The 12,633-nt window shown below is 49.2% G+C and overlaps 1 protein-coding gene across 1 annotated transcript; it reads right to left on the bottom strand.

The window, feature by feature from the left end:
• Positions 1 to 7,768: 7,768 nt before the first annotated feature.
• On the bottom strand, positions 7,769 to 8,917 carry LOC125512354 (putative invertase inhibitor). Its single transcript, XM_048677445.2, has one exon. It carries the CDS (start codon positions 8,708 to 8,710, stop codon positions 8,147 to 8,149), a length of 564 nt encoding a protein of 187 aa, XP_048533402.1. The 5' UTR covers positions 8,711 to 8,917; the 3' UTR covers positions 7,769 to 8,146.
• Positions 8,918 to 12,633: the final 3,716 nt, after the last annotated feature.

Raw genomic sequence — 12,633 nt, 5'->3', positions numbered from 1 at the left:
TCACTTTCATATACTAGGGGGAATTTTTCATTATAGAACTTGGCTTGTATATTCCAATGATGGGCTTCCTCAAATTGACCTAGGTCTTCATGAGCAATCAAGTTGGATGCACACCCACTTAGTTTCTTTTTGAGCTTTCATATACTTATAGCTCTAGTGCATCCGTTGCATGGCAATCCCTACTCACTCACATTGATATCTATTGATGGGCATCTCCATAGACCGTTGATACGCCTAGTTGATGTGAGACTATCTTCTCCCTTTTTGTCTTCTCCACAACCACCACCCTATTCCACCTATAGTGTTATATCCATGGCTCACGCTCATGTATTGTGTGAAGATTGAAAAAGTTTTGAGAATGTCAAAAGTATGAAACAATTTCTTGGCTTGTCATCGGGGTTGTGCATGATTTAAATATTTTGTGTGGTGAAGATAGAGCATAGCCAGACTATATGATTTTGTAGGGATAACTTTCTTTAGCCATGTTATTTTGAGAAGACATAATTGCTTAGTTAGTATGCTTGAAGTATTATTATTTTTATGTCAATATGAACCTTTGTATTGAATCTTTCGGATCTGAATATTCATACCACAATTAAGAAGAATTACATTAAAATTATGCCAAGTAGCACTCTGCATCAAAAATTCTGTTTTTATCATTTACCTACTCGAGGACGAGCAGGAATTAAGCTTGGGGATGCTTGATACGTCTCCAACGTATCTATAATTTTTGATTGCTCCATGCTATATTATCTACTATTTTGGACATTATTGGGCTTTATTATCCACTTTTATATTATTTTTGGGACTAAGCTATTAACCGGAGGCCCAGCCCAGAATTGCTATTTTTTTGCCTGTTTTAGGGTTTTAAAGAAAAGGAATATCAAACGGAGTCCAAACGGAATGAAACCTTCGGGAACGTGATTTTCTCAACAGATAAGACCCAGGAGACTTGGACCCTATGTCAAGAACTAAAATAGGAGGCCACGAGGTAGGGGGCGCGCCCACCCCCACCAGGCGCGCCCTCCACCCTCGTGGGCCCCCTGTTTCTCCACCGACGTACTTCTTCCTCCTATATATATCCACGTACCCCCAAACGAACAGATACGGAGCCAAAACCCTAATTCCAACGCCATAACTTTCTGTATCCACGAGATCCCATCTTGGGGCCTATTCCGGAGCTCCACCGGAGGGGGCATCGATCACGGAGGGCTTGTACATCAACACCATAGCCTCTCCGATGAAGTGTGAGTAGTTTACCTCAGACCTACGGGTCCATAGTTAGTAGCTAGATAGCTTCTTCTCTCTTTTTGGATCTCAATACAATGTTCTCCCCCTCTCTTGTGGAGAACTATTCGATGTAATCTTCTTTTTGCGGTGTGTTTGTTGAGACCGATGAATTGTGGGTTTATGATCAAGTCTATCTATGAATAATATTTGAAACTTCTCTGAATTCTTTTATGTATGATTGGTTATCTTTGCAAGTCTCTTTGAATTATCAGTTTGGTTTGGCCTACTAGATTGATCTTTCTTGCAATGGGAGAAGTGCTTAGCTTTGGGTTAAATCTTGCGGTGTCCTTTCCTGGTGACAGTAAGGGCAGCAAGGCACGTATTGTATTGTTGCCATCGAGGATAACAAGATGGGGTTTTCTTCATATTGCATGAGTATATCCCTCTACATCATGTCATCTTGCTTAAGGCGTTACTCTGTTTTTAACTTAGTACTCTAGATGCATGCTGGATAGCGGTCGATGAGTGGAGTAATAGTAGTAGATGCAGGCAGGAGTCGGTCTACTTGTCTCGGACGTGATGCCTATATACATGATCATACCTAGATATTCTCATAACTATGCTCAATTTTGTCAATTGCTCAACATTAATTTGTTCACCCATCGTAGAATACTTATGCTCTCGAGAGAAGCCACTAGTGAAACCTATGGCCCCCGGGTCTATCTTTATCATATTGATCTCATACTACTTAGTTATTTCCTTTGCTATTTACTTTGCCTTTATTTTATTTTGCATCTTTATCACAAAAATACCAAAAATATTATCTTTATCATATCTATCAGATCTCACTCTTGTAAGTGGCTTTATAGGGATTAACAACCCCTATTTGCGTTGGTTGCGAGGATTTTTTTTGTGCAGGTACGAGGGACTTGCGCGTAGCCTCCTACTGGATTGATACCTTGGTTCTCAAAAACTGAGGGAAATACTTATGCTACTTTGCTGCATCATCCCTTCATCTTCGGGGAAAACCAACGCAGTGCTCAAGAGGTAGCAGGTAACCCTAGCTAGCTCGATCCCCTGCGCCCGTCCTCCTTGTTCCCTCGCGCCGCCAGAGAGCCATGCTTGATCCCCACCTTCTCTCAGTCACAGCACCCCTCTCCCTCGATCCCCTCCTTCCTTGCTTCACCAGGGAGAGGAGCGAGGTCTCGTGCCCACGGTCGTCGTCCTACCAGGGCCACAGCGCCGCCACCTCTTTCCCTCTCCCCCTCTGCCTCGCCCTTGCTCCTCCACGCGCCGACGACCAGCGACCAGACGAACAGGAACCACGTCGAGGCCATGGAGGATTGCAGCACCGCCGCTCCTTGGGGTCCATCGCTGTTGGCCATCCCCACTGCCCGTCGGCCTCTGCTCCCTGCTCCCTTTTGCACATCCTGCCGCCCAAGCCGCCCGTCCTTCACGCCGTTCCTTCTGTCTCCAGCATCGCCGCCGTCCGTGACCACCAGGAGGCCGCAACTCACCTTGCACCTCTACTGCCGGTGACCAAGGCCGCTGAAGCATGGCCGCCGTCGAACTCCTCGGCCAACCGGGTCGTGCCATCCCTTCGTCGCGCCCTCCTCCTCTCCTGTCGTGCAGCCATGGCCCAAGCTCCAGCTGCAGCCGCTGCTTCCCATCTCCTCCCCTGCTCCTTTGCTTTCGGTCCCGGTGTCCCCAGATCGTCAGCAGCGTCAGCCTGCAGCCCCGCACCACGCCCTGAACTGCCATGGGCGTTGACCACCGGCTGCGGCTTCGTCTCCCTCCATTCCGTTGTTGTTCTGGAACCCGCCAAGACACCGACGACCATGACGGAGTTCGACTACACGGCTATGACCTCGGAGTTGGACCGCAAGCGCCAAGTACCCCTCTGGCAAGACCACGGATGCTCGAACGGCTACTGACCGAAGACGCAAGTACCACTCCGAACCATGTACGACTACCGAACAAGGAGTATCGCCAAGTTCCATTGTTGAAGATTTCGTCAAGTTCCCCTCGTTTCGGCAAACACCACCCGGCAAGCGCCAAGTACCACGACGGCCCTCGAAGAGTTTGGGTTCGACAAGTCCGATGGCGCGCTTGTACAACTACATTGTCGAGACCAAGACCGGCAAGACCGACTACACGAAATTGCCAAGTGCCTCGACGCTGCATAAATTTCTTCTTGAACGTGTATGACTACGTGGATTCGTCAAGACCCTCATGAACGACTACCGATGACCCTCCAAGTTCGTCCACGATTGCTATGTACCACTACCATCGACGTGAACCACTACTTCCACCACGGCATGAGTACAACTACTACCACTACGAACGTGGCGAGAACGCCTACTTCCGTCTACGTCCCTTCGAACCCGAACCGCGCACTTCGAAGGTATAACCCCGAGACGACCGTCCGTGGACCGAATGCATGTGTGTTGAATGAGATGAACCTCGCGTTTGCACCGTGTCTGAAATTGCCATCTTGCATGTTCCTCCTCGTTGCCATGCCGTCCACCCGTGGGAACCCGGCAACTGGGATCACCCCATCATCTTGCATGACACACTCACACCCACTTCCTTTTGCACCGGTATCCCTTTGAGCTACCGGATCACCGTTATGTCGCCGTGGCACCATGTTCGGATTCGTTGCCGTGGCACCCCTTTCGTTTCCGCCATGATGACAAATGCCTCATATCTTATCATGTCGACATTTTCATAAATACTGCATAAAACTTGAACATGCCATCCGCATCATGATAATAACATTAAAAATGTTTAAAAATTGTTGTTGCATTAAATTACTAATGCACATGAGGGTTTACCGGATTTGTTGTTTGATGTTTCCGGCCTCATTTAAAATGCCTAACTGTGTATTTTGCTCATGTTTCACCTCTTGCCATGTTTGACAACATTTAAAATTGTTGGGTACCTAAACGAGAGTGAACTAAATAATTGATGTGGTGTTCCGTCAATATGCAACTCGTTGCATATTGAGCTCCACTTAATTTGTAGGATTGTTTGTGCGTTTTGCCATGCCATACTTCATTAATCCGGACATGCATCATACTTGGTTGTGCATCATGCCATGTTTATGCGGTGGTTGTTTATTATGTTGTTTGCTTCTTTCCGGTGTTGCTTCTTCGGGTTAGTTCCGATAACGTCGCGTTTGTGAGGATTCGTTCGACTTCGTCCGTTTGTCTTCTTCATGGACTTGTTCTTCTTCCTTGCGGGATCTCAGGCAAGATGACCATATCCTCGAAATCACTTCTATCTTTGCTTGCTAGTTGCTCGCTCTATTGCTATGTTGCGATACCTACCACTTGCTTTATCATGCCTCCCATATTGCCATGTGAAGCCTCTAACCCACCTTGTCCTAGCAAACCGTTGTTTGGCTATGTTACCGCTTTGCTCAGCCCCTCTTATAGCGTTGCTAGTTGCAGGTGAAGTTTGTTCCATGTTGGAACATTGGATATGTTGGAATATAATAATATCTCTTATTTAATTAATGCATCTATATACTTGGTAAAGGGTGGAAGGCTCGGCCTTATGCCTGGTGTTTTGTTCCACTCTTGCCGCCCTAGTTTTCGTCATACCGGTGTTATGTTCCTTAATTTTGTGTTCCTTACGCGGTTGGCTTATAATGGGAACCCCTTGACAGTTCGCCTTGAATAAAACTCCTCCAGCAAGGCCCAACCTTGGTTTTACCATTTGCCACCTAAGCCTTTTTCCCTCGGGTTTTCGGAGCCCGAGGGTCATCTTTATTTTAACCCCCTCGAGCCAGTGCTCCTCTGAGTGTTGGTCCAAACTAGAGCCCCTTGCAACGCAACCTTAGGGAAACTTGAGGGTTGGTTTTAGTTGTACGGATTGCTCATCCAGTGTGCCCTGAGAACGAGATTTGTGTAGCTCCTATCAGGATTTGTCGGCACATTCGGGCAGCTTTGCTGGTCTTGTTTTACCGTTGTCGAAATATCTTGTAACCGGGATTCCGAGTCTGATCGGGTCTTCCTAGGAGAAGGAATATCCTTCATTGACCGTGAAAGCTTGTGATGTGCTAAGTTGGGACGCCCCTGCAGGGTTTTGAACTTTCGAAAGCCGTGCTCGCGGTTATGGGCAGATGGGAATTTGTTAATGTCCGGTTGTAGAGAACTTGACACTTAACTTAATTAAAATGCATCAACCGCGTGTGTAGCCGTGATGGTCTCTTCTCGGCGGAGTCCGAAAAGTGAACACGGTTCTTGTGTTATGCTTGAACGTAAGTAGTTTCAGGATCACTTCTTGATCATTTTCGTTTCTCGACCGTGCTTTGCTCCTCTTCTCGCTCTCATTTGCGTATGTTAGTCACCATATATGCTAGTGCTTGTTGCAGCTCCACCTCACTACCCTTTCCTACCCATAAGCTTATATAGTCTTGATTGCGAGGGTGTGAGATTGCTGAGTCCTCGTGACTCACAATTACTTCCAAACAATTGCAGGTGCCGATGATACCAGTGCAGATGACGCAACCCAGCTCAAGTGGGAGCTCGATGAAGATCTTGTTCGTTGTGTTGTTCTGTTTCCTGTTGATCAGTAGAGGAGCCCAGTTGGGGCGATCGGGGACCTATGCTTTTGAGGTTGTCTTTATTTTGGTTCCGTAGTCGGACCTTGATTGTATATGGATGATGTAATGCTATATTTATGTATTGTGTGAAGTGGCGATTGTAAGCCAACTCTGTATCTCTTTCTTATTCAGTACATGAGATGTGTAAAGATTACCCCTCTTGCGACATGCCTACAATGCGGTTATGCCTCTAAGTCGTGCTCCGACACGTGGGAGATATAACCGCATCGTGGGTGTTACAAAGCCTTCCCCGACTAGTTGTTGCAGGTAATGGTGATGCTCGTGTGCGTCGGTTTCCTCCTTGGCGGCGATGTTTTGGAGACCCGACACCTCCCTAACCCTTGGGGTGTCACTTCGAGTGAAAACCCAGACCATGCCTTTTGGATCAAAACATGACAGCGTTTTCGACGCCGTCTCCTTATTGGATGTCTCGTTCTTGGAGCGATGGCTCCTCGGGTGGGGCATGATTCCTCATGTTTGGCGGCGCTCCATGACTAGTTTAGCTAGGCAGTGTGGTCATTTTGTACATGTTTTTGCCTGATTTTTTGTATATTGATCGAGCTTGCATGGTTTTTGGTCGATTTTCCTTATGAATTAGTTAATTCTATTTTTAAATAGAGAGGTAAAGCTTTCGCCAACTGCTAGAACACGTTGCGAGTGCAGAGTCTTGTCATGTCATGTAGAGGCGGAGGACGAAAAATATTTAAGATGTGGCAAAGTCTTAAGCAAAGAGTATTTTTGATACAAACCAAAAGAGTAAATGCACATTAACATTGCACACCACAAACAAAATACCAAATACAATGAAAATGTAGATATATTTCAATAGAAAAAGAATCTAAAACATACCGATAATGAAGCTTTCAATCGTGTCTAGAAGACCCAGGCAATGGCGGTGCCCTACCCTCCTGCAATTCACAATTTCACAACATTAAAGTATCACTATATTGCATTGCTTCCAAGATGTCAAAAAATGCTATCCAAAAATGATTTTAAATTAAGAAAATACACATGCATCTAATCTGAATAATTATAGCTCATATAGCACCAAAAATGATTTCCATTTGCAATAGAAGAGATAAATCATTGCAATTAGAACTACTGATTGCTGCATATTACAAGGTATCAAAAAATGCTACAAAATTCAGAAAAATACCTCTCCCCATTGGCTCGTTCCCCTTGCTCTCCATCTTCTGCCGACCGAGACGAGAAGGACATGAAGCTGGGCAGCTGGCTGCCATCGTGTTGTGCTGTTGCGCTGTCTGCTAGACCCAGCCGCAGCCGCCGCTCACCGCGTGCCCGCGTCCCTGTCTCACCAGCGCCCAGCCACGCCTCACGCTTGCCCAACGACGAATGCTCGACGCCACAGCCGGCTGCGTCGTTCGGTCGCTGTTTGCCTGGCTCGAATCGCTCCACCACTCCACCTACTCCTGACATGAATGACTCGATCTCGATGCGTTCGTGCATGATGCGTCCCTAGAAGGCCCAAATACTGGGCTGGCTAAGGCGGCCTGGCCCAATAAAATGAACGCCCTCTCTATATATATACTTAGCGATTAGTAATTCCCAGAATCCTAGCGATTAGCGAACGAAGCGTATATATAAAAAATTTGGACCAAATCAAGGTGTGGCGACTGCCACACCTTGCCCACCGGGGGTCCTCCGCCAATGTTGTCATGTGTGCATAGGATCAGTGGCGGAGCTTCACTAGGGCCAAGGGGGGCTGTGCCACCCCCTACCCTAGAGAAATTATATGAAATGGGATTAGTTGTTAAGCTAAAAAGTTAAAGATTATTTAAGTTTAAGCAGAATTTGACCTTTTGGGCCCGGCACTGCGTAGGATCATCCGCCCTCTGTTTTCTTAGTCCATATGAATATCCATAGCCCTCTTGCAGCTAACAGACTCGCACTGATCAGCTCAAATAACGAACATTGAAAACCATATATATGTCCATGAACCATGGAGGGAAAAAAGATATGCCGAGATCGGAAGGCAAAGGTGCGCTACAGCAGGCAGCATGCCTTCCTTCCACTCAACGTTCCACGACACACATGCACAACCAACACCCCACGTTCAAAGATCAAAAAAAGCGGGAGCAGATTCCAAGCTGGCCACTCGCCCACCACACCACCATCGATCAAACCACTGCATGCGAGGCATGCAACGCACTCACCACACAATCAAACACGTCCAAACGAAACGAAAGCATGGAAAGATTAAAAACCACACACTTGCAATGGAAATCATCGGAAAACCTTATTTGATCCTGCCTGTCCATGCTAAGCATGCTCAACACGGACGCACTATCAGTCACTGATCCCCGGCGCCGACGGCGGCGGTGACAGCAACGCCGTGACGCCGAGGGCGATAGTCGCCAGCTTCCTGAACTCGGCGTCCTCCGCGGCCAGCGGCGACGCGTCGTCGGCCTCGCCGAACGCGTCCTCGCAGGTCCCGGGCGCGTCCAGCGCCGCGCTGAGCTGCGTGAGCGCGTCCCGGGTGGACTTGTCCTCGCCCCGGGCGATGTCTTTCGCGGCCTCGCCGAGCTGGTCCACGGCGTCCGAGTACACCTCCGCGCACACGCCGAGGCGCTCCCGCCTCCCGGCGTCCTCCTCCGAGGCGCACAATGCGGCGATGCGTCTGGCCGTGCCGTTGGCTGTCGCCCCCGCGATCTTTGCCGCGATGGCGGCGAGGCCGCGCGCGTCGGCGGTGGCGCTCGCGCTGTCGGCGTGGAAGGTCTTGACGCAGTAGTTGTAGCCGATGGACGGGTGGCCTGCGGCGAAGGATTTGCATGTGTCTTCTAATGTAGTAGCGGAGGACTCGCTGGTTGACGAGATGAGCAGGAGGAAGAAGACATAGGTGAGCGGCCTCATGGTTGGCTTGGATCGACGGTTTTCGCCTGCGTTGTGTACGTTTCAGGTCTGGTGGTGAATGGGAAAGACAGGCTGACTGTGGAGAGGTAGGGAGTATGTACTAGTGGGGAATGGGGATATGGCGTCCGAGATTGTGGAATGCTCGATCAAAACACGAAAGAAAAACGCTCGGGTTTGTTTTAGTTGTGTCGAATATAGTGTACAAAATAGGTTACAGCTGGACTAGGAGTTGTATTGTGTTTATATAGGATGTGGAGTTGTGTCCTAATAGGATACTTGTATTCTAGGCCTCTCATATATAACGGGGGTAGACACATGATGTAACCTATGCCAACATAATAGCACCGGAACGTAGGGGAAGCCGGCGGCATGTGCCGGTGTCCAGGGCGACCGGGTGCGGTATTGTAGCGGTGTCATGGGGAGGAGCTCCTATAGTCAGGCCCCGGGATGTAGCCATATCGGTGAACCTCGTTAACAAATCTCGGTGTCATGCTCGTGTGATTGCTTGGTTCTCGGATGATCAATAGTATACCTCAAATTTATTCTAACAAGTGGTATCAAAGCAAGGTTCGAAGAGGTCGTCGGATTGATCTAGAGGATGGATCGTGTTAGATCCAGTGCAAAGACGGCGGTCGTGAGAATTCGGTTTGAGAAATTTCTCTCGTGGAAGCTATCGGTTTGCGGCTGGATAGACCAAGGCGAGCAGCGTGCAGCGTACAGCGGAAGTCCGCGGCGTGCAGCGGAAGTCTCGACGAGATCGATGGAACGCCGCGACAGTGTATCACGCAAGTGGCATGCAGATCGATGCGTGCGGCGCCTGGAAGCGGTCAGGTTCGGTGCGTGTTGGCGCAGCGATCGTGAGGCCCAGCAATGTGCACGTGGTTCTGCGTAGCGGTAAGATCGACCGTGAGGCAGCGAGTAGCCGGAGGCATCGATGCACCAATTTCATGGTTGTTTCATGGGTCAGGCAGTGGACATCAAGGCGAGGTGCTAGCGCACGGCTTGCGCGTACAGATAGGATGTACTACTGGCCAGGAAGTTGCGAGCTGGACGTGCACGTACTGGAGATTTGTTTTGACAAAAGGAGTTGGCACAAGGCTCAAGAATCATACCGTGATTGCTACTTAGAAAGGAAAGAAAGATAAGTCCAGAAGCTACGTGTGTTTGTATGTGGAGTGGAGTTTGACTAGTGTCATTGGTCTCCTCTGGTACGTGCATACAGGAAGGCTATATGGGACTTTATTTTTGGTCTCCTTTTGTTTGGTACACAGTTTGTGTATGGATGGCAGTCACACTTGAGGATTTGAGGAGTCCGGAGCATGTTGAGCAGGATCATGCAAACACAGGGCGTCCAAGACATGCATAGATGTGCACGCAGTTGTGATGCAGGGTGGAGCATGATAACGGTCGGATATGTTCGGCTGGGTCGGACTGGACAGTCTGACGGATCGACGTGAGTCGGTTGGAACAGAAGACGGTGGTGGGATCGGCGACGACGACGTAGGAGCGTGATGCTGATGGTGACCGACTTCTGGGGCGTGGAAACACGTGATGCACATGCCCGAGGCTTGTGCGGCTTCGACAAGACTATGGCGCGGGATTGATTCAAGGTGGTGTATACACGGAGCTTGAAGTCGATGAGGCGCGTGGGTGGACTGGTAATCTACCATGGAGTCATGTTGAATGTGGAGCTGGATTGAGGGGCTACGGTGTAAGGATCCAGGGAATCGAAGCCTATTCAGCGGGAAAAGCGAGTGACATGCAGTTCGGACTGGAGCCCAGTGGTCTGATGGAAGCGTGAAACTCGTCATCGGTCGGTGATGATCGGTGGTACTCTACAGTGGGGGTTGAGTGGTGTGGGTTCGCGACCCTTGAGACCCGACCGAGACAGTAGAGGCTCGACGCGGTAATAGCGGCGAGGCGTGCGGTACGCACGGACATGGAGACGGGCCAGGGCTCTGGTGGCCATACATGTGGTGAGACAACTGCGAATTTGACTCGGGAGGACTATAAGCAATGGTGAAATTCTTTCAAGTTTCAGACAGGTGGTCAAGAAAGGAGAGGTGATGTTGAGTTCAGGTAACTCTCATGTCTGACACCCAATATATGAGTTGTTCACTTTCACGCATGTCAGTGATCAGTGTGTGATGGCGTTGGAATGATACTCTGGAAGTTGGGAGTGCAAACTAGAGTAATGTGAAACTTGATTTTGCTCGAGTGTTGACTGTGGTCAAGAAAAGAAGGGACTACAAGTTGCAGGTGAAGTCACATGGAGTCTTTGGAGTAGCAGCGGTTCTCATGGGATAAGCTCAAGTCCAATGTACATGGAAGTTTGACGCATGGACAAATTCAGGGTGGTGGAGTATATTCGCCAAGGTGGAGTTTGTTAGAGTTGTGTCGAATATAGTGTACAAGGTAAGTTACAGTTGGACTAGGAGTTGTATTGTGTTTACATAGGATGTGGAGTTGTGTCTTAATAGGACACTTGTATCCTAAGTCTCTCATATATAATGGGGGTAGACACATGATGTAACCTATGCCAACATAATAGCACCGGAACGCAAGGGAAGTCGATGGCATGTGCCGGTATCCAGGGCGACCGGGTGCGGTATTGTAGCGGTGTCATGGGGAGGAGCGCCCATAGTCAGGCTCCGAGGATGTAGCCATATCGGTGAACCTCGTTAACAAATCTCGGTGTCATGCTCGTGTGATTGCTTGGTCCTCAGATGATCAATGGTATGCCTCGGATTTATCTACTACCCCTATAAAAGGAAGAGAGGGTGGAGAACCAAATCATCTCATCCATCCATCAGCAAAATCCAATGACCCTTAATCCTTCGGTGTTTAACACTGCAAACACGCATCAAGCCAACAATCCATCGATCATCGATCACTAACGCTGCCCCGCCGCTAAAAAAAAGAAACCGTTTGCACAAACCTCTTGCCCCGCCCGCACGTCGCATGACCTCATGCCCCCGCGCCGTTCCTCCCGCAGCCGGGCGCGGGCCGCAGGTCGCCGAGCCGCCGCCTCGGAGCCGCCGCCGGAGCCGCCCTTCACCGCGGGCCACGGGAGACGCCGCGCCCTTCGCCGCAGGTCGCTGCCCGAGCCATCGCCGTGTACAGCGAGGTGCAGACGAGCCGCATCGGCACACGCTGCCCCTTCCCTCCGTCCTCCGCTTCCATTTCACACTCGCCGACGGGCCCACCACCACCGCCGCCGCGGGAAGCCCCGGTGAGTAATGAACTCCCTATGTCTTGGATGCGTCGCTCCCGGACCTTGGCCAGCAGAATCGCGGTCTGGGCTTCTTTGAATTTTGGATTTGACGGCTCACAGATGAGATCGCCAAGCTGTTCCCAAACTTGTACGGTCAGCCTTCGACCGAGCCGGTCACATCGAAGCTGCTCAAGATCAGCGTCGTGCTTTCTGGTGGCCAGGCTCTAGGGGGGCAGAATGTGATCTGCGATGTCTTTGATAAGTGCGAGTGATCTCTATCTGCACGTTCGTTTAGCACTAGCTGAGACCAATTGAAATTGGAAATAGGTGTTCATAATTGAATTAAAAAGGTGTTAGTGCACTGCGTCAGTCTCTTCTTTGATGGAAAATATGAGGATAGATCTTTTTAGATTTTGTTGCTTTTGATGTGTTTCCTGAATAATTCTTTTCGTTGACTTGTCATGGTTGGTGTTGTGGATCTGATTACCCGCGGGAGCGTGCCAAAGGCAGCACCTGTATGGATTCAGCGGAGGCCCGGCTGGTGTCATGAAGGGAAGTACGTCCAGGTGACTGCTGATTTCATGTACCCCTAATGAAACCAGGTATGTCAACATAACCTTTACTAAGCACACTTATTGAAATTTCAGTACTTCATATAGACTTTGGTCATCACTATTTTCAAAACGGGAAGTGGATCATCGGTAGGGAT

The sequence above is a fragment of the Triticum urartu genome, chromosome 6A, assembly GCF_056163025.1.
Source record: "Triticum urartu cultivar PI428250 chromosome 6A, HENAU_Tu73, whole genome shotgun sequence".
Taxonomy (NCBI): Eukaryota; Viridiplantae; Streptophyta; class Magnoliopsida; order Poales; family Poaceae; genus Triticum; species Triticum urartu.
This window is presented reverse-complemented; position numbering and strand designations above follow the sequence as displayed.